This window comes from Callorhinchus milii, unplaced genomic scaffold, assembly GCF_018977255.1.
Source record: "Callorhinchus milii isolate IMCB2004 unplaced genomic scaffold, IMCB_Cmil_1.0 Scaffold5, whole genome shotgun sequence".
NCBI classification, from domain to species: Eukaryota; Metazoa; Chordata; class Chondrichthyes; order Chimaeriformes; family Callorhinchidae; genus Callorhinchus; species Callorhinchus milii.
In genome coordinates this window covers 26,575,588-26,597,819 of record NW_024704746.1, presented here as the reverse complement: position 1 = coordinate 26,597,819, position 22,232 = coordinate 26,575,588, and the positions used below count along the sequence as shown (strand labels likewise).

The 22,232-nt window shown below is 41.8% G+C and overlaps 1 protein-coding gene across 1 annotated transcript in view; it reads left to right on the top strand.

Moving 5' to 3' along the window:
- Positions 1-22,231, top strand: part of lrmp (lymphoid-restricted membrane protein) — a 32,815-nt gene extending 10,584 nt beyond the window's left edge. The window contains exons 16-37 of the mRNA XM_007897309.2: positions 1,084-1,244; positions 2,360-2,453; positions 2,921-3,080; positions 4,939-4,997; positions 7,868-8,009; positions 8,557-8,707; positions 9,483-9,561; positions 12,529-12,572; positions 12,675-12,742; positions 13,562-13,605; positions 14,788-14,875; positions 15,262-15,319; positions 15,921-15,948; positions 16,779-16,919; positions 17,518-17,649; positions 18,300-18,450; positions 19,016-19,053; positions 19,160-19,222; positions 19,952-20,043; positions 20,315-20,434; positions 21,012-21,119; positions 21,881-22,231. Of these exons, the coding sequence (XP_007895500.2) occupies positions 1,084-1,244; positions 2,360-2,453; positions 2,921-3,080; positions 4,939-4,997; positions 7,868-8,009; positions 8,557-8,707; positions 9,483-9,561; positions 12,529-12,572; positions 12,675-12,742; positions 13,562-13,605; positions 14,788-14,875; positions 15,262-15,319; positions 15,921-15,948; positions 16,779-16,919; positions 17,518-17,649; positions 18,300-18,450; positions 19,016-19,053; positions 19,160-19,222; positions 19,952-20,043; positions 20,315-20,434; positions 21,012-21,119; positions 21,881-22,139 (2,280 nt within the window). The 3' untranslated portion in view covers positions 22,140-22,231. The remainder of the gene's footprint in view (positions 1-1,083; positions 1,245-2,359; positions 2,454-2,920; positions 3,081-4,938; positions 4,998-7,867; positions 8,010-8,556; positions 8,708-9,482; positions 9,562-12,528; positions 12,573-12,674; positions 12,743-13,561; positions 13,606-14,787; positions 14,876-15,261; positions 15,320-15,920; positions 15,949-16,778; positions 16,920-17,517; positions 17,650-18,299; positions 18,451-19,015; positions 19,054-19,159; positions 19,223-19,951; positions 20,044-20,314; positions 20,435-21,011; positions 21,120-21,880) is intronic.
- The last annotated feature ends 1 nt before the right edge of the window (position 22,232 follows it).

The following is a 22,232-nucleotide window of genomic DNA, read 5'->3' as shown; positions in this document are numbered from 1 at the left end:
TACACAGACTTCTGCAGTTTCCTCTAAAATCCTTTGCACAAATTGACTGGCCTGTTTGCCTACAAAATAGCCAGTCACTACACTTTGCAATCAATCCCGCAAAGTGATTTGAGACAATCTCCCGAGGCAAAAAGGTGCTATATTTAAAGGCGAGGATTATTATCATTGCCCTTTGCTGTGAGAAGAAGTGGGACAACAACAATAACTTGCATTTATATAGCGCCCCTCACGCAGGGTAGCGTCCCAGAGCACTTGAAATTGTGCAAACGGAATGATTTCAATCTCAGCCACTGTGGCCTTTAAATAGGTTTAATTCTCCCGTTCAGATGAAAACTCAAATGCTGTAGTGATTTCAGTGGTGAATTTGTGGTTTGCAAAAGGTGGGAGAGAAATTCAAGGCTATTTAGGTGCTTCTCTTCCAATCCAAACGTTTTAGTTTGCGTCAACTGTTCTATTTCTGTTGTTAGTCAACTTGCCAAAAAACACTTTTGCATGAAAATAGCTCAAAGTCCAGATTCTCTCTCTTTTTTCTTTCTCCTTTTTTTTCCTCTCTCCTCTCTCTCTCCTGTCTCGCTGTTGCTCTGTGTCAGGATAGGGAAGAGATGGAGCAAACAAATATAGAAATGTAGCCTTAAGTACTATTTTCAATTTGTATTTGTTTTTTGGAATGCAGTTATTAATGACATTATTACTCTTCTTTGGTGATAAGGCGCTGTATCAAATGCAAGGATTATTATTAGGTATGGAACAGATTCCCTATGGAGATGATGGAAACAGAAAGTGTCAATTCTTTCAAATGCCATTGAGGTAGATTTCAGTATATAGTTTGGACACATGCCTAGTGAATGCCGGGATGCTGGAAAGCCAACTGGATGGACTTTTGTTTAGTAATTCTTATGTTCTTATGACTGTGCTGTGCTAACAATCTTCATTGGTCATTGCTAAGAATGAGATTTGCTTTATGCCATTAAACATATACTCTTGTGGATTACAGTGCTCTCCACTCTACATTCCAGTGTAAAGGTGCACAAGTCTTGTTACATCGTCATCGCTAAACATCCGCTTCCCTTTGTCTCGTTTAAGCTTCTAAAGAGCCTACAGGAAAAAAGCAACTTGTGGCTTCAGAACCTCCAGGTCCTGGTGCAACTGAAGCTGACGGTGGATCAGGAATACGTGACACTGGCTAGTAACTTTAGGAGAAGCAGGACTGAGGAACTTCACTGGAAGAAGAAACAAGCCACCAGGTGACAATGCAAAAAAAAACAACCTTTTTCTAAATAACTTTTGGGGGGCGGGGGAGGGGGCAGAGGCCGAGGATTGTAGAGTAGGTTATGTTCCAGAAGAACAAGATCAAATGGGCTGAAAGGCCTTCTTCATCTGAACCGATCTGATCAGTTGACCAGTTGTACATCACGTGACTCCTCCACCACGGGTAGTGAAGCTTCTGATGCTTTGACTCTGGGTGGTCCAACTGGCGGCCCACGGGCCGCATCCGGCCCTCCCCTCCGTCCATTTCATCTGGCCCACCCTATTTATCAATAATAATAATATTATTATTAATAATAATCATTCTTGCATTTGATTTAGGGCTTTATCACGTGGCTGAGACGTCTCAAAGCGCTTCACGGGATACACTGTAAAGTATTTTGCAGGTGAAACACTATTTGCAAGTCCTGGTTTTTGACTTCCAGCCATTTAATTTACAATTTTTACAGACTTAGAATTGCAAATGCTTAAAGGTGACCAAAGCCTGTGAGGAAAAACCCCAGACATTTTGCTTTTGGGGCCTGCTTACATTTATTTATATATATATATACATATAAAATGTTAAATCACTTTTCAACTGTTTGCATGTTGCTTTGCAAACCTCGCAAATAAGACCACATTAAAGGTGAAATAAATGGTGTGAGAACTTGCTGGAGGCTGGTCCAGGAAGTACAACATTCTCTGGAGCCGTCAATGGACTAAAAGTATCTTTTGAACCAAAATTATACAAGATGGTGATTACATTTCAAGGGTTTACAGCGCTCGGGACTCCGCCCAGCTTGGAGGGCGCTACATAAATGCAAGTTGTTGTTGCTTGTTCACTGAAATATTCATAACATGTATCTCAATAGATCACAAGGATTACCGCTATTTCTGTAGTTTTTCTTTCATTGAAGTATGAGCCGGAGAGAGAGTGCGCGTGAGAGAGGGAGAGAGCGATGGCTCAATGTCAAAAGTCATGACAAGGTGTTGTTCATGTGGATGAGGAGCCTTTAGGTGTGGGGTTTGCACACAGACACCCTGATGTGGTTACACTTAAATGTCACTTATCAGCTTGTGTGTTGCGCTGTTTGTGTGTCTGCTTGTTCCATAGATTGCGTGAACTCGAAACTCAAAAGCGTTTGGCTGAGGAAAGGTTAGTCGAGATACAAGAAGCTCCCCAACGCGGCGAGAAGATGCACAAACAGGTAAGGGCTGTTTCCCAATCTTCACCGTGTTCTCGCGCACGCAGGTTTGGGGAGGGTTGTGGGTTTTTTTTCAATGTGGTCGAGGGAGTGAAGAATACGCTCTCTCTTAAGCTCTTCTGTTTTGGAGTTCTTTGGGCTTGAATATTAAAGGAAGTAAAAGTTTGTGTGGGAGGAGAGTGTGGGTGGGTTGTCACGGATTGTTTTTTAAGGCAGCTTGTATATTTTTATCGTTTTGTAACCATAGACTTGGTAACTGTTTCTGAAATGTCTCCACAACAGTGTGTGTATGTATATATATATATATATTATATGTTTTTTAAAATAGGTCAAAACTGTTTTGTTGAACACTAAGCCACACAAACAGATCAATCGATGTTGTGACCAAATAAGCGGTCTATCTTACCAGTGAAGCTGAAACTATATGAGCAGAAACACACAATTAACTATTCTTTGTGAACTTTATTCAGATGATTGACAAGGAAGCCTGTCTCTCTGCCTGGAAAGAAAGTGAAGTCGTGCAGCAAGAACTGAAGGAAGCTGTCACTGAAAAACGGAACCTGCGGGCCATAAATAATGCTTTATCAGACTCCACCAAAACGCTTAAACTAACCCTAAACCGGCAACAAAGTAAGTACAGTACGGTGCGAAAACTGACCTGTCGAGCTTTTGTTCTGAAACGTTCGCTTTTGCTTCTCATTTCCCTTTCCACGTTCCTGAATGTGCCGCAACTGTGCAACTGAACAAAGGAAATGTGATGTTTCTTTCTCGAATTGTTCCAGATAGTCTGGCCATTACAATAATGAATTCTTCTGCAAATTTGACTCGGATTAAGTGAGCACAGTCTTAAACTAGTTTTATTTACATTTTAACCTCCCTTAATTAATCAATGCTGCATATAATAAGAGGAGAAATTTAATTTTTTTTAATGTAAATTGCTTTCAGGTTCTGGGAATTTAGGAATATAGAGGAATAAAGATTTAAACTCAAAACAAAACAGAAATGCTGACAATCTCTCGTGGGTCAATCACCATGTGAACGCATAATAGATTAACAGGTTATAGTTGTGTGGAGAGGCTTGAACAGTTGAGACTTTTGTTGGACTATGTGGAATCCTGTAGTGTGTTGGTTAGAGCATTTGCCTCACAAGCGAGAGGACCCGGGTTCGATTCCTGGCAGGGCGAAACCTAAGGCAAGTTTCCTTACTCTACGCACCTCTGTTTACCGAGCAGTAAATAGGAACCTGGTTGTTAGTCGATTGGCAGATTGCTTTTCCGGAGGTAATAGTCCTTCCAAAAAATAAATTAATTAAAATTTGGTGACTCAACCCACGGGACGCTGCCGTGTACAATTTTGCTGCCGCGTTTCACCCACAAAATACACAGTCAATTCACTTTACAGTATATTCTGTGAAGCACTTTGAGACGGCTCAACGAGGTGATAAGGCGCTGTATCAAATGCAAGGATTATTATTGTAGATGTTGATACTCTCTTAGTTGGTGCCTCTCCTCAACAATATAGTCTGGGACGCATCACGTCAAGTGACTGCCAGGATGGAGGAAGGCAAACTGGATAGACCTTGAACTCTTGTCAGCAAATCCTTATGTTCTTAATGTGAGTTGTTCCAGCTGGAGGGGAGATGTCTTTAGTCAATGAGGAACCACTTTGCCTATCATGTAGTCATCGCTTATGAAAGCCGCATGCAAATAGGTTTATTTTGTATAATGAAACTTCCCCCTCCATCATGGATGTATCGTATGTAAATCAATTGTAACTTGACATTTTTTTTGGGGGTGTGAGGGAGAGGCCTGTGTGAGTGGGGTTAAATGAAGGGATGGGTACATAAAGTCCTCAATATTTCAATTTTTATAAAAAGAATAATTTGGTCACTTAAACCACAACTGTTTGTGGGACGCTGCTGTGCGTAATTGGCTGCCGCGTTTCCCCCGCAAAATATACATTCAATTTACTTTACAGTATATTCTGTGAAGCGCTTTGAGACGTCTCGAAGTTGTGGTAAGGCTCTATATCAAATGCAAGGATTATTATTAATATTAACCATGTTTTGTTGGAAGGGTTAATCTACCAGATAATCCCTCTCTCTGCTCATGCACAAAATTATTTGTTGTAATGATAGAAAATAATGCATCTATTATCTAATCGACCTTTATGGAAATCTAGCTAAACACTTTAGAAAAAGTTTTAATTTAGATGCTTTATTTTGCCTGCAAAATACAGTCAATTCACTTTACAGTATATTCTGTGGAGCGCTTTGAGACGTCTGATAAGGTGCTATATCAAATGCAAGGATTATTATTTATTCGGTAAGTTTCTATGTGACTTTCCCAAATCTGTATATATATGTGAACTTACTGCTGTGTGGAACTGCAAAGCCAAATGCCTTCAAATAAGATGAACTCAAAGCTGAACAGAGCCTATTGTGAGTTGTGTTTCCCAATAATAATTTACCTCCTCTTTCCCCACACAGAAACCATTCAATCATTAAAGAAGCTTTACAAAGAGGAGTCTTGTGCTTTGCAGCGGCAGGTAATGGCCAGTTCCCTTCTTACAATGTTAAATAGTATTAGATCTGGGAGTGAAAATGCACTATGTAATAATTATCACATAACATGATGCATTTCCCCCTCCCCATAGAATTGTCACTGTGTGGTACTAGAAATATTCTCGTTAAACCAAGGTCCCACCTGCCTATTCAGTTGGACGTTAAAGATCCCATGTCTCCATTCAAAAAGAGAAGGGAGTTGAAAGGGCCAGAAATCTCTCCCCCCCCCACCAAATAAAACTGGTCACTCACCTCATGGCTGTTTGTGGGACATTGCTGTGCACAATTTGTCTGCAGTGTTTGCTTATGCAAATGCAGTTACTGCACTTTACAGTATATTTTGTGAAACGCTTTGAGATGTTCTCCCAACTATATCAAAGAGATACCAGGATATTGGTATTACTTTAAAATAGTCCTCGTGATGTTGAAATGGGGCATTACAAAATACAGCTGGTATGACTCGCGCTGATGCACAGTGATGTTGAAAGACTTGATGCTACATTGAGTGCAGTTATACTTCAAATATATCGCTGTAAGTCCTGGCTGTGTGTGTATCGCTGTAGGTCCTGGCTGTATATCGCTGTAGGTCCTGGCTGTATATCGCTGTAGATCCTGGCTGTATATCGCTGTAGATCCTGGCTGTATATCGCTGTAGGTCCTGGCTGTATATCGCTGTAGGCTGTATATCGCTGTAGGTCCTGGCTGTATATCGCTGTAGGTCCTGGCTGTATATCGCTGTAGGTCCTGGCTGTATATCGCTGTAGGTCCTGGCTGTATATTACGAACCGCTAGTTAGGCCTGAGTAGAGTATTGGCTCCGATTCTGGGCACCACACTTTAGGAAGGAGGTCAGGGCCTTGGAGAGGGTGTAGAGGAGATTTACAACAATGATACCAGGGATGAGGGACTTCAGTTATGTGGAGACACTTGAGAGGATGGGATTGGTTTCCTCAGAGCAGAGAACGTTGAGAGGAGATTTAATAGAATTGTTCAAAATTCTGAGGGGTTTTGATAGAGTAGACAGGGAGAAACTGTTTCCTCTGGCGGGTGGGTCGGTAACCAGAGGTCACAGATTTAAGATAATTGGCAAAAAACACAGAAGGGAGACCAGGAGAATGTTTTTACTCAGAGAGTTGTTATGGTCTGGAATGCACTGCCTGAAAGGGTCAGTGGAAGCAGGTTCGATAATAGCTTGGGGCAGGACAGGACGAAACCTTAAGGGGAATTGGATAGGTACTTGAAAAGGAAAAAAAATTGCAGGACTATGGGAAAAGAGTGAGGGAGTGGATCTAGTTGGATAGCTCTGTAAAATAAATTAAATTTTAAAAAATAACTGCTGTATTTTGACATTTTATAAGTCTGCTGACTTGTTTAAAAGAACTGGTTATTTGCTGTTTGAGACTTGCTGTCTGCTGTTACCAATGATGTTTGGATTTGGCTCGGAGAGTACGAATTGCCAGCAGCTACACAAAGTGGAAAAATCTTGATCTCTGCTGTCATAAAAGCCAAACAGTAAAATTTGAATAGGTTGTGTGTTGATTTTTGGGGAGATGGACATTTGCCAAGCTGCAGATTTGCACTTTCGACCTCACTTATACTGAATTGGAAAGTAGAGGAACATGTGAATAATGTACTGAACAAATTAGATTTAAAATTCTTTATTTGGTTCAAATACATTTTCATGTTCAACAACAGCAACAAATGACATTTACAGAGTGCCTTTCATGTTGGGAGGACTTCCCAAGGCGCTGGACAGTCAGGGGTTTGGACCCGAGCTGGGGGTTGGGATCAGGAGGGGTGGAGGGCAGGGAGGGTGGGGGTAGGAGGGTGATCGAAGGCGCAGTCGAAGAGGAGGGTCTTGAGACGGGCCTTGAAGGAGGGAAGGGAGGGGGTGAGGGAAAGGGACTGTGGGATGGAGTTCCAAAGGTTCAAGTGAAACTCTTGTAAGGAAACTTAACACCAGAAGTATTAGGCAAGTCATATCTAATGATACTTATGAGCAGAAACCACCATTGCAAGATATAATCCTCTAAAGCTAAGGTCACAGTCCTCGGGTAAAAATATATCTGTTGTTGAAACGCGCTTTTTCAGTTGTCATTTTCTGTGGTTTGAGGTTCGTTTCCCCCACAAATACACAGTCACTACACTTTACACTATATGCTTTGAAGCATTTTGAGACGTCCATCTGACAGGAAAGGCACTATATCCAAATGCAAGGAATATATTGTTAATAACACTAGTAATATTTTCTTAATCCACGTTTACATCCTAAATTCGATGGGAGTTTCAGAAAGCTTTTTTTGGAGGGGAAATAAGAAGACTTCCTGGAATCAATGACACTTCAACAGAAGTATCTGATGCCTTTTCAGATTATTGCACAATATCTAATCTCCCCAAATCTTATTGGTTTATAATTTGTGGTTGTTCCTTCTAGAAGCCATGAGTGCTGCTGTCTGAGTAAATGTTTAGTCATTAACTTATTTCTTTAGCGGTCAGACTCCGGCAGTTACCCCAACGCACGTTCTGGGGTCTCCAAGCTTTGCCTTTTGCCAACCTGCACCTCATACTTTCTGGAATTGGGTAAACAAGATGCATCCCTCTGGGGTGGGGGGAGAGAGAGAGAGAGAGAGAGAGAGAGAGAGCTCATTCCATTCCAACAATCTCTCTCTGAGATTTCCATGTGTAAGTGGCATTCGTGGAATTCTCAGTTTGGTTTGGAAACTCTTAAGTAATGGTGATGGATTTCCACACTTGTCAGACACCCAGCTGGGCAAAGAAGAAATAACTTTGTGAACTAGTGTCCAGTAAGGTTGTGTTATCAGTTGTGCTTTGAGTAATCACTCGTCATCTTACAGCAGAGGGGAATTTGCAGCAAAAGATTATGGTCAGAAGGAGCTTCTCAAGATGTAGGACGGAATTGTGCTTATCTTTTCCCATCGACTCATCAAGGCACAATTTGTAAGCTGGGAGCCCTGAGCTGCTATACACCATTGCTGGGTAAGCAAAGAGATAGTTCTGCAATTTACTGTGTAAATGATTTCAGTTTTTTTTTTACTGAAAGATAAACAAAAAAGTAGGAACCCAGTTGTTAGTCAACTTGAATGATCGCCTTCCAGGCGGTAACAATCCCTTTTAATAAATAAATAACAAAAATTTGGGTCACTCAATCCACGACGGTTTGTGAGCCAACTGCTGTGTGCAATTGGCTGCCACGTTTCACTCACAAAATATACAGTCACTTTACAGTATATTCTATGAATGGCTTTGAGACATCCCGAAGACGTGATAAGGCGCTGTATCAAATGCAAGGATTATTATTAATAATTTGAATATTATGTCCTGATGTCAAAGAACCTGTAGAAATTTATCCCCCAAGTAGATTAAGTTGGAATGCCATTTCCATGCCTTGGAGATAATGGAGATCAAATTTATTCAGGAATATTCTGCATATTAAACCCCGTTGTAGGGATTAAAAAGTTGCATTTTATTGGGATTAAGAAAATAACTTATGTACTGAATTGTTAATATTTGTTTTCTCTGACAGATGCCTTAACTTTGGAGCTTCCAAACTTTTATCCATGTTTCTGCAATGGGAGTTGTTGTGCAGTAAATACACTAGAATCTTACCCCAAATCTGACAACGTGGAGTGGCAAAATCCAGAGATGTCAGCAAATGAACAATTCAACAAGTCTGGGTAAAGTCGCTATTTCTTTTGTGTGTGGAGTTAAACATGTGGAATCTTGTAGCTTAGTGGTGACTCACCTCACTGACTCGATTTCCGGGCAGGGTGAAACCTGAGGCAAATTTCCTTACCCTACAGTTTGTTTTCTTGGGGTAACAATCCCTTCAAAAATGAATAACTAAATAAATTGGGCACTCAATCCACGGCTGTTTGTGGGACGCTGCTGTGCGCAATTGGCTGCCATGTTTCGCCCACAAAATATACGGTCAATTCACTTCTCAGTATACCCTGTAACGAGCATTGAGACGTCTCAATGGTTAGGCGCAGGTTGGCAAAAATTATTATTAATATTATAACATGAACGGTCCGTGACCTGAGTGAGCAGAAACTAGCCCTTTGGGACTCGCACTTATGGGCTGATGCATAGCACGGGATGTCAGTGCCAGAAGCCAATTCAAAACATCCATTGCTTTGACTAGTCAACCAAACTTTGCAATGCAAACCATGTTCTTTCATATAAAGGGGCCTTGGCGAATGCTGACATGTAGGGTTTACGCTCTGCTATGATTTCCATTCTAATTTGTTAATCAGTCTGATGGGTTGGATAATAACTACATTATGCACAAACCTGTCCAAATGCAAAGTGTCTGTGGTTCTCATGTGAAATCAATCTCCTCGTGTTCAGAGTTGAAGATCCTCCTACAGTTTTGCTTGAATACCATCTTCAGCTCATTATTTAAGCTGAAACATGCAAATGACACTGATATCACATTGTGTTTGCTGGCAGGTGTGAGCAGTATTCAGTTGGAGTCCAAACAGATATAGAGCTTTCTGTGTCTGGTACAAGTGAAACGTCTCTAAAACAGGTTAGTGTCCTTTGCTGGTGTATCTGATATTGTGCCGATTTGTAGTAATGTCAGAACTGGGACCGAAGACAGATCCCTTACCATATAGTGTTAAGGAAGTCCTGTAGGTTAGTGGTTAGAGCACTTGTCTCGCAAGTGAGAGGACCTGGGTTTGATTCCCGGGTGGGGCAGGACAGGGCGAAACCTTAAGCAAGTTTCCTTCTCCACATGCCTCTCTTTACCAGCAGTAAGTGGGAACCCGGTTGAGGTCGATTAACGGTTCGCTTTTCTGGGGGTAATAATCAAAAAAATTAATAATAATTTGGTCGCTCAATCCATGACTGTTTGTGGGACACTGCTGTGTGCAATTGGCTGTGCATTTCACCCAGAAAATACTGTCACTACACTTTATAGTATATCCTGTGAAACATTTAGAGGTGTCTGAACAACGTGATAAGGTGCTATATCAAGTTATTATTGCAACGCAGTGTTGTGATGAAGTGGTGATTTCATTCATAGCAGGAACTGAACTGGCCTGAGTTATGGGTTATGTTAATTCTCTTCCCACGCTCTCTCTGCTCCAAGGGAATATTTGTGTGGGCAAACTATTCAAGCAAAGTTAAAAATGAAACGGAAATATGTGCGCACACATTATATATTTTTAAAAAGCAGAAGTAATGAGTCTGGTAATACCTTAATTTTGAAATGAGAGTGACTGCACGTTCTTTAATAATGACTTGATGCAACAGTAAAGCAACTGGTCTGGATTGTGTAGTCATTGCTGAAAGATTGCATTTTGAAATATTCTCTCCATTTCCGCGCACTCACTCTCACACACTCTCACACACACACTCTCACACACACACACACCACACACATACACATACACTGGTGAACGTGTATAGTTTCAATTTCAAGATCCTCTCACTCATTTTCAATGCCTTCCGACTTCCCTCCCTACCCCTTCCGCCCACTCCACCGCCCGCTGCCTCCACTCGGCTGGCTCCAGCCTCCCGTTTGTTCCTCCTCCCCTCCGCTCCGCCATCGGAGCCCACTACGCCCTGGGGCTTTCTCCCTCAATCCCTGCACCTTACCACCTCCCTCCCCACCTTCAAATCCTGCCTGAAGACCATTTTGATGGTGCTTACGGTCACCCCCTCCCCGCACCTGGCTCAGGGTCAGACTCTGCCCTTGTCAAGCGCTCTGGGACCCTACCCCGTGTGAAGGGCGCTGGGTAAATGCAAGTTGTCGTTGTTGAGTGGAAGAAATGCTTATAATAGCTAGTGACATTTCTAACCGTAAAAATACAGTTGCTAAATGTATTCTATTTATATCAGCATTTCTAAGCGTTTAGAAACTGCCCTATAATCGGGGCCCTTATAATCCATTCGATCAGAGTAAAAGTGGAAACTTCAGAGGGTTGATCAGCGTATGAAAGAGGAAAAAAAATAGGTTAATGTTTCATGTGTGACCTTCATCAGAGCTTAGTCTGACAGAACAAAGATGAAAGGTTAATGTTTTTTCAGATCTGAATCATCTTTATCTTTCAGAGGCTGATCTTCCGTATGTTTCCTGCATCTGTTTGGTTTTATTGCACAATTATCCAGTGTCGTTTCCTTCAGTCTCTCAAAAATGCAAACTAACTATTTGTTTTACTGATTAACATTGTGTTTCTATGGGTATAGTTTGTCAGTGTGTTAACCACTTTGAATACTGAATGTTAATAATAATCTTTGCATTGATATAGCGCCTTATCACATTGTTGAGACGTCGCAAAGCGCTTCACAGAATATACTGTAAAGTGAATTGACTGCATTTTGTGGGCAAAACGTTGACACTTAGACTGCTAACGAGTTTATGGAAACACAATATTATTCACTAAGACTTTTTCTGCCACTCAATTGTTTTTGTATGTTATACAGCCCCTGAACTGAATCACTTGTGGTTGTCAAGTTTTTTAAACGGCAGAATAAATTTGCAGTTGTATTGTTAGCCATTAATTTCTGTAATAAGATTTTTTTACATTTAAAAAATCTTTTCCTTGTGGTTGCCTTGTTATTTTTGGTCTCTTATTATTAATAATAATCCTTGCACTTGATATAGCGCCTGATCACTTTGTTAACACGCCTCAAAGCGCTTCACAGAATATACTGTAAAGTGAATTGACTGTATATTTTGTGGGCGAAACACAGCAGCCAATTGCGCACAGCAGCGTCCCACACACAGCCATGAAAATAATTTATTGCTTGAATAGAAAAGAGTTTCTCTCACACACACACACCACCACACTCACACACACACACACACACACTCACACACACACACCACCACACACACACACTCACACACACACACCATCACACACACACACCACCACACACACACTCACACACACACAAATGCATATAATTTTGCAATTCTCATGCATGAAAGCATCTCATTTCAAAAGAGGAAGTCGAGGCAGTATTACATGTCGTGAGAGGACCTGGGTTTGATCCCGGACAGGGCGAAACCTTAGGCAAGTTTCCTTATCCCACACAGCTCTGTTTACCAGCAGTTAGTAGGGACCCAGTTGTTAGTTGAATAGGCAGATTGCTTTCTGGAATTAATTATCCCTCCATAATAATAATTTGTTCACTCAATCCACAACTGTGTGTGAGACACTGCTGTGCGCAATTGGCTGCCGCGTTTTCACAAATAAAATATACAGTCAATTCACTTTACAGTGTATTCTGTGAAGCTCTTTGAGATGTCTCCATGAATAATAAGGTGTTATATCAAATGCAAAGATTAGTAAATGCAAGGATTATTATTAAAATGCACAGAAGCCTAGAAATTACTGCAAGGAAATATAATTTGTGTGTAAAGTAACAAAATGTTCCAATTGTCAGACTGTGACGGAACCTGAAATACCAAAAATGATTTCTCATAGCAAATATCAAAATAATATTTGAAGCTAAAATACCATTATGTACATCTTATTCATAGGCATCTGCTGGTCAAACCATGGATTCTCGTTACAGTCCTCCCAGGTAAGATTTTTAAGTGTATTGTTCGGGGAAAACACTTGCAATAATAATCCCTGTACATTTCTGAGCACTGAAACATTATTGTAATTGTACCGTTTTGTCTAGTGAGAATCTAACAGCCATCCAGGAAATCTCCCTGCATGACAGCCTGGAGACCAACAGGATGTTGGAAGGTAAGAACCTTGATGTGAGCATTGTGACTTTCCTACCAAAGTGATCAAGATTGATCTGGGGGAAGAAGGCCCTTTGGTCCATCCAATAATAATAATAATAACCCTTGCATTTGATATAGCGCCTTAAGTGCTCCAGGACGCTACTCCACATGAAGGACGCTATATAACTGCTTGTTGTTGTTTATCACACCTTCGACATGTCTCAAAGCACTTCACAGATTATACCGTAAAGTGTAGTGACCGTATATTTTGTGGGCGAAATGTGATCTCATCCGTTCCCATTCATTTTCACTTAATGGTTCGTAAGCGAGAGGACCTGGGTTTGATTTCCGGGCAGGGCGAAACGTTAAGGAATTTTCCTTACTCCACACCCCTCTGTTTACACAGCCGTAAGTAGGAACCAGGTTGTCAGTCGATTGGCAGATTGCTTTTCCGGGGGTAATAATCCCTACAAGAACAATTGTCATTCAATCCACGACTGTTTGTGGGACGCTGCTGTGTGCAATTGGCTGCCGCGTTTCATCCACAAAGTATACAGTCAATTCACATTACAGTATATTCTGTGAAGCGCTTTGAGAATTCTGAACGATGTGATAAGGCGCTATATCAAATACAAGGATTATTATTTACTGAAGTGCAGACATTTTGAACTCGATTAGAATTCCTGTGGGTGTCTCTTTACAAGGTATGACATGCTTGTAATGTCTGTCTACAAAACATTAGCATGTACGGCACAATGGGCCGAATGGCCTCCCTCTGTGCTTCTGTGATTCTATGATTTGTGCTTGAAATGATTTGAAATTATTTCTGTTTCAACAGATGGTTCGTCACTTCTTGTACGCGCTGGTCAAACCCTCTCCGAGGTTGGTATCTTGAGTAAGAACTAATTTACAAACACATAAGAATAGAAGTAGACCATAAAGATATTCTGCCATTTTGTGATCAGATCATGGCAAACCTTTTAATCCCATTTCCCCACCATTTATTATTTATCCCTTTAAGCAGGGAGCCTGTTGTATCCTCCCTTAGATATAATGCTGCCTTGGTTGTACCACAGATCCCCAATGGATACCATAATAATAAGAACTTGTATTTACACAACATCCCCTCAGGCAGGGCAGGTTCCAGAGCGCTTGACAGTGGTGGAGCACGGCACCGAGCCGGGGGGAGTGGGAGGTGACTGTAGGCACGGTCGAAGAGGAGGGTCTTCAAGCGCGACCTGAAGATGGGGAAGGAGGGGACAAGGCAGATGAGGGATTGAAAAAGAGTGTTCCAGAGTTTCAGGGCATAAAAGTGCAGCCACCGATGGTGGAATGGAGGGCACGAGGGACAAACTGGAGTCCGGAGCCAGTCGAGCGGAGGCAACGGGTAGTGGGTTGGGGAGTGAGCAGGTCAGAGAGGTAGGTAGGGAGGTGCCAGGGCATGAAGGGATTTGAAAGCTAGTGAGGATCTTGAAATCAATAAAGAGCAGTGACCGGGTTTATCCTCCTGTGGCGCTTTGTTTTTACTCTCCTTTTTATTTTTCTCCAAATCTTACCACCCCACTACATGTTTCCAATCATATGACTATGGTAATCAGGTGAGATAAGCAGCCTACTTTCTCTTATGACTTGAGGAAACACTGCATTGTTGCAGAGAACATTAACTGTCCTTTATTTTCTTCAGAAGTGTCTTGTGAGTATTTTAATCCAATGAATTGGTTCTCGTGTACAGTGTTCTGCAGAGAGAGGCTGCAAATTCAGAACCAATCTGCGGAAACACTAGTTCAGTGAGCGAGTAGTAAATGTAGGGACCAGGCTCTTTAGGGAGACAGACAGACGGTGGAAACAGAAAGTGTCGATTCTTTCAAGAACAAATGAACCAGATTTCTGTTAGGAAATAATATCTGGGGATACAGTATATAGTTTGGGACACAACATGTCAAGTGACTCCCAGGATCGTGGTGGAAGGCAAATTGGATGCACCTTGGTCTGCTTTCGCCAACAAAATCTTACGTTCTAATTTTCTCTTCATGGTAACTTTTAATTTCTCCTTAACATATCTAGAAAGTGGTCAGAAAAAATGGAGCCGAAGAGGAATTGAGCTCCAAGGAATCGCCAGGCACCGCTGGAAGGAGAATTACGTTTGTTGAAGGTAAGACAATTAATTGCTGTCTGTCGGGACTGAAAGTGTGTTGGTTTTCTAAAAGTTGTATATCTTCATGTCTTTTTGATTTGGGAATGGTGTGCTGTTTAGGAACCAGGCATCTGAGCAGGAGAAAATTTAAGATGGGAATGAGAACTACTCTATAATAGGATTCAATTTGTGGGACACCACTGTGTGCAATTGGCTGCTGCGTTTCACCCACAAAACATACAGTCAACTCACTTTACAGTGTATCCTGTGAAGCACTTTGAGATGCCTCAAAGACGTGATAAGGCACTGTATCAAATGCAAGGATTATCATTTAACCTTGTGTGATTTATGTTGCTCTGTCTGTAATGTACACACAACCAATCCTATAACTCTTCTCTCAACAGATAACACTCAGTTGTCCGATAAAACTAAAGATCTCTTGAAAAGGACCTTATGGCAGAAGTAAGGACTAATGCAAAATTAATATCTTCCCTGCCCTGCCCTCTCCTAGAGTCTCTTTATATTTTTAATCATCCTTCAGTTGATGTTTGAGATAAATTCATGCAAATTTCTGCTTTGAATTCTGTGCGGCAGAGACAGGATTGTGTTATGCCATCGAATCCAAGCCCTTGAGGTATGGCACGATCTTCCGCCACTGTTGAGATCTGCTCACTCAACACAGACCTGCGTTCGAATTTACAATCACCTGCTTTGTTTGCCCCATGAAGCTATTAGATCGCTTTCCGGGGGTAATAATCCCCTAACAAAAAAAAAGGGGGTCTTTCGATCCACAACTGTTTGTGGGACACTGCTGCGTTTCGCCCACAAAACACACAGCCACTACACTTTACAGTGTGTCCCGTGAAGCACTTTGAGATGTTTCAACGGCATGATAAGGGGATATATCAAATGCAAGGATTATTGTATTATTATTTTTGTGGAACTTGTTTAACTTTTCATTTAAAAAAAAACGATTTGCAATGTCTGGCGAATGTTGTATTGGAATTGTAGAATGGACAAAATTTGAAGAGTGTTTATTGATCTTTCTTTTTTTCCCCCCCAGAGCATCTGCAACTGAACAAGAGGTTGAGGTACGTTCCCCTGGCCTCGGCTATACTTTACACTCATCTAAAATCTCAATAGAAAGAGTACGGAATTCACTTTTCTTTTTGCAATGTAAAATGTGACGTTCATCAGCAACAAAAAAAACTTAATACGCAGCAATTTTCTTCTGTTGGTTTGCTTTGGGGGAGGTGGAAACAGACATGGTTAGATGTAACTTGTCAGCCTGGCTCAGTTGGTTCCGAGTCTGAAGGTTGTATGCTCGAGCCACATGTCGGGATTTTGAACTTGATAAACTTAGGATGAGGTGCTGTGTGTCTGTTCAGGTAAACGTTAAAGATCCCACAGCAGTATTCAGAAAGAGAAGGGTGTTCCTCCCAATGATCTGGGCAACAATCCCCCAGCTAAGATTGCTCTTTCATGGCTTGTGGGTCACTGAGGTGCACAAAAGTCCAATCTGAGGCTTGAACTGACAACCTTCTGACTTAGAGGTGAGACTTGTCTTACAGATGAGTCAGATTGACACCTAGTTGGTCAAGGATGACCTTTTGGAAATACAAGCTTAATTCAACGTCGAAAGTAATAATTATCTCATCACATTCTGCCTAAAACAGATAATAATGATAATATTGTCACTCAACCCACGGCTGTTTGTGGGACGCTGCTGTGCGCAATCGGCTGCCGCGTTTCGCCCACAAATTATAAAGTCAATTCACTTTACAGTATATTCTGTGAAGCGCTTTGAGACGTCTCGAAGATGTGATAAGGCACTATATCAAATGCAAGGATTATTATTTATTTCACTCGATCTTTGTATGTTCAAATCCCTCAAATGTATTTTTTTCCCCCCCCATTGCAGACTGAATTTCTTCGGTTCTCACTAGCATTCAAATGTGACAAGTTCACCCTCGAAAAAAGACTGAGATTGGACCAGCGATCCAAAGAACTGGCCGAAACAAATTTAAAAAAGGAGGTTGAGAACTGTCAACAAATGATAAAGGTTAACATTGAGCTCATTCTCCGAGTCGAGTCTCTGTCTTTGGGTTACTTTGGTTCTGTTAAGCATTAAACATCTGTCAATGCATTCTCATGTCTGGGTCAGTCGCCAGTTTGCTTGTGAAATGCCTTGCTCCCTGTCTCTTCCTTCTTCCCTCTTCTCCCCACTCTCTCCCCCCACCCATGAAATTGATGTGTTTCTCTACTCCCTTAAAACAACAACCAAAAAAAAGTCACTCAACCCACGACTGTTTGTGGGACGCTGCTGTGCGCAATTGGCTGCCGCGTTTTGCCCATAAAATATACAGTCACTACACTTTACAGTGTATTCAGTGAAGCGCTTTGAGACTTCTCAAAGGTGTGATAAGGCGCTGTATCAAATGCAAAGATTATTATTATTATCTACAGTTATCCGAAGCTGTGCATTCCACAGTCTCTCAGCCATTCCCACGTGAGACGAAATAAGACCAAGGTCCATCCAATTCACCTCGACTAACCTCGCAGTCGATTGCACGTGTCGTGTCCCAAACTATATAACGTAACATTTGGTAGGATTTGGCCGTTCCACAGTAACTGCTGAATTGATTCTCTTTTCTCTGCAGGCCTTGTACCTTTTAGACCAAGAAGAACAATCGCAGGAAATCTTGGAGAAGCTGGATAAGAGTCTGGCGGTTCTCGGCCAGGCAGTGACCAGAGTGGCCAGCAGAGCTGAAATGTTGGGTGCCATTCACCAGGTAAAAGACAAACTGGGAACTCCGATCAATCTCAATCGTGTATTTATTTGTGCGCGGAAATATTCTAACCGGTGAAAGGAAAGAATCTGCATTTTTAAAGTGCTTCATCAAGTTAAGTGTTTTGATTGCAATAATAATAATTTGGTCCCTCAATCCACGGCTGTGTGTGGGACGCTGCTGTGCGCAATTGGCTGCCGCGTTTCGCCCACAAAATATACAGTCACTGCACTTTACAGTGTATTCTGTGAAGCGCTTTGAGACGTCTCAATGACCTGATATGGTGCTATATCAAATGCAAGGATTATTATTTTATTAATACAATTCCTCTTACAGAGCTTTACCTCCATGCATTTGGGTACCAATCACCATGTTTCTATCGCAACATCGAAGCTATTTGTTTTCCTGTTGACAAAAAGTGCTTTAGTAAATACATGAAGTCAGTGGGTGAATTGGTAAATAATGATACTCTGTATATTTTATGTTTGATTTCCAAAGACGATTGAGCGCTGAAGCCTGAGTTTGTGTGGGAGTTACAACTCTGTCGCAAACCTCATTTTGCCCAGTTTTTGATTTTAAAACACATGAGATGATGAGATTGTTTTTTTTCTGGTTGAGGAAAGAAGATACTAACATGGATTTTCGTTCGCTAGGAGGCTCGTGTTAGTAAAGCCGTTGAGGTTATGATCCAGCACGTGGAAAATCTGAAACGGATGTACACGAAAGAGCACACGGAACTGGAGGAAATGAAGCTATTGATTGTCCAGAACCAAAAAATCACAGCTTTATATGGAGAAAACCGAGGTAATAGTTCCTGTGCTGTTCAGGATGTGTTTCCAATGGAGAGTCCTGTAGTGTAGTGGTTAGAGCAGTCGCCTCACAACAAGTGGACCCAGGTTTGAATCCCGGTCAAGGAGAAACCTTAGGCAACAATTTGTGCTGAGATAACACCCTCCACACAGGGTAGCGTCTCAGAGCACTTGACAGTGGCGGAGCCTGACTCAGCGCTGTGGGGTGGGGGAAGGTGGCTGTAAGCAAGTTTCCTCACTCCGCACGCCTCTGTTTACCAACAGTAAGTAGGAACACGGTTGTTAGTCGATTGACGGATCGCTTTTCTGGGGGTAATAATGCTTTCAAAAAAAAACTGATCATTCAATCCCCGACTGTCTGTGGGACACTGCTGTGCAGTGAATACAGTCAATTCACTTTACAGTATATCCTGTGAAGGGCTTTGATATGTCTCAAAGACATGATAAGGCGCTACAGCAAATGCAAGGATTATTATATTTATTTTAAAGTATGAACAAACATACTCTATTTGTTTGTTTCTAAAGAGAGTTCATTAAACTATTGTGTCATTCCCCTTCAGACGATTTGCGAAATAAAAAATCCTCCATTTCAGGAAAAGTAAGTATTGCTATTTGCTGTGTGCGTGTATTAAGATCAAAATGTTTATCAATACCATAAGATCCTAATGTTAATCTACATATAAGGTTTTGTTTTTCTTTTTAAGGGTTCCATGCGAAGAGTTAGTATGCCCGCTATTCCAAAAAACACAGTAGGGCACTTGGAATTGGTAAGAAGTATTCAGTACTTTCAATTTAAGCTTGTTTTGAAAGGGAATTAGATAAATATTTGAAAAGGGAAAATTTTAAGTTGCTATGTATGGCATAGAGCGGGGGAGTGGGACTATTGGTGGCTCTTTTAAAGTCGGCACAGACACAATGGGCCGAATGGCCTCCTTCTGTGCTGTAAGATTCTATGAACAAATGTTTTTAAATGTAGTGGCATAATAATCTCAGAGGTTCAATAGGAATTCTCAACTGCAAACAAAGCAGGAACAGTTCAACATTTTCTTTAGCTAAAGTGAGATTTCATTTAATCTCTTAGATGATTTAAAAATTACTGCATCTTGTGGAGTTTGGGCAATCTCTGCATTTTTGTGTTGGGACTTGTTGATATGCCTATTATTAATCATAAAAAAGAATCCTTGCATTTGATAGCGCGCTTCATCACGTTTTTGACACGTCTCAAAGCGCTTCACAGGTTATACCGCAAAGTGAATTGACAGTATATTTTGTGGGTGAAACGCGGCAGCCAATTGAAGGGTTAATGATTCTGATAATCGCTAGGTTTCTGGAATAACATGCAGTTAATTAAACGCAAGGTTTTGGTTTTTACGCAGCCTGCCGCTGTACACTCTAACATTGTAAGTTTTCTTTGTGTCTGTTCCGGGCTATTTATTGTGGTTCCAATGCGAAGCTTTTCACTGGTTGGCTGAAAATTCTATTTCATCTGTAATCAGAAAAAGTTGAAGGATAGCGAAGAATTCCGGAGATTGTCGGATGGTGACAAATACAATTTCTGCGGCAACCTGAAGAGCAATGCCGGCAGTTGGTACGTATACAATACCTCGCTCGTGTTCGTGAAGTCTACCTCGAGCGAGGTGCAGACTTTGTCACTTCTACGATAGCCGCAGAAACCAGTCTACACAGCGCCATCTCCTCGCACGATTGTCTGATAAATGATCACTGTGTATCCCGTTCCTCCAACTCTATATTCTAAATGAATCCTCAAGTGGATAATGAGAAATAGAAATAGGCAGCGAGATGTCAGTTGTACTTTGCCTTTAGTTTTTTCTTGATGGAAGTGACTTTTTTTGTTCTAGGAAACATCTAGGGTCCAAAAAAAATCCAGCTGCCCCGACTTTACGGCCATCACGTCCATCACTGCAACGATTTATCAGCTACACCTGGGGCAATTCTGAGGACCTGCCAGAGAATAAAGGGTGAGTCCCACGAGCTCTGTGTCTGACTTTCCTTTAGTGTCAAACTAGTTTGCCGTCATCGGGGAAATACAGAACATTTCCTGACCTGCTCACTCCCCGACCCACTACCCGCTGCCTCCGTTCAACTGAATCTGGCCTCCTCCTTGTCCCTCGTGCCCTCTGTTCCACCATCGGTGGCTGCGCTTTCAGCCACTACGCCCTGGAACACTCTCCCTCTATCCCTCCCTCTGCCTGGGTCCTTCCTTCCCCATCTTCAGGTCGCACCTGAAGACCTTCCACTTCGACTGGCTCAGCATCGTGCTCTGTCACTGTCGGGCGCTCTGGGACGCTATCTGTGCGAGGAGCACTGTGTAAATGGAGTTGTTGTTCTTTATGTTGTATCGTTGATCCTGAAACCTTTTGACTAATTTGATCTCATCCGTCTGCAACCTCCAACCCTCTTTTAGCAATAAGCTACAGTGCAACCTCATTATCATCAAATCCCAACCCGTCGATTGTTATTGCAAATTAGTTACTTATAAGTCATGGAATCCTAACCCCTTGAAAATGTCTGCCTTTGTCCCGTTCATGTTGACAGCACTTGCCAAGGACTGGAAGTGGACGAGGAGGAATCTAAAGACCAAGTGGATAGCCCGAACTCAGCAGAACCTGGAAATAAATGTCCGAGTGCTGAATCTCGCACATTGTAAGTTCTTGAACTAAAACCTATAAAACCTATCAAGTTTGCAGGTGGCGCTGACCTCGGAGATGTTGCAAACCATGACACTCCAGGGCAGTGAGGAAGGGCTTTATTCTGGGTGGAAAGTCCTGGAGCATAGTGGCTAGAGCGATCACCTCGCAAGTGAGAAGACCCGGGTTCGATTTCCAATCCACGGCTGTTTGTGGGACGCTGCTGTTCACAATTGGCTGCCACGTTTCGCCCACAAAATATAGTCAGTTCATTTTACAGTATATTCTGTGAAGTGCTTTGAGACGTCACAACGTTGTGATCAGGTACTGTATCAAATGCAAAGATTATTATTACCATTCTTCAAATGAAACATTAAAACAAGGTTCCATCTGCCTGTTCAGGTGGATCTTAAATAACCCAGGAAACTGTTTGAAGAGAGGAAGGAATTTTGTCTGTCCATCAATCCTCCAGTTAAATTGACCATTCACCTCCAGCTGCTTGTGGGACATTGCTTTGTACAAATTGGCTGCTGTGTTTGTCCTTACACTTAAAAGTAATTACTGTGAAGCGCTTTGAGACATTTCAACGTGATCAGATGCTATAACAAATGCAAGGATTATCAGCATTATTAATAATAATCCTTGCATTTGATTTAGTGCTTTATTCACGTCTTCAAAACATCTCAAAGCGCTTCACACAATACACTGTAAGGTGAATTGACTGTATAATTTGTGGGGGATATAATTTGACTTGTCCTTATTACTTTTTCCCCCAAGTTACGATGGAATATCAACCCACTTAATTGAACTGGGGAATACTTTCTTGAAAAACAATCAGAGACTCTGCTTCCCTCTGATCCTTGTCCTGGCATTAACCTTCTTGGCCAGCCTGGTGATTGGCTGGACTTTCCGTGCCTCGGCTGATGCCGCAACTGTGGGGACAAACGATGGGGGCACCGGAGATTCCTGGACATCAGTGCAACAATTTCTCTGGCCTTACACCGGACTTCAGCACAATGCACAGCCACCCGTATAATCATTACATCACCCACAGAAGCAGATGTGTTGTTTTATTGCCCAGACGGGTGTCTGACACACGTGGAAACTCATCACCGTCGCTTAAGAGTCT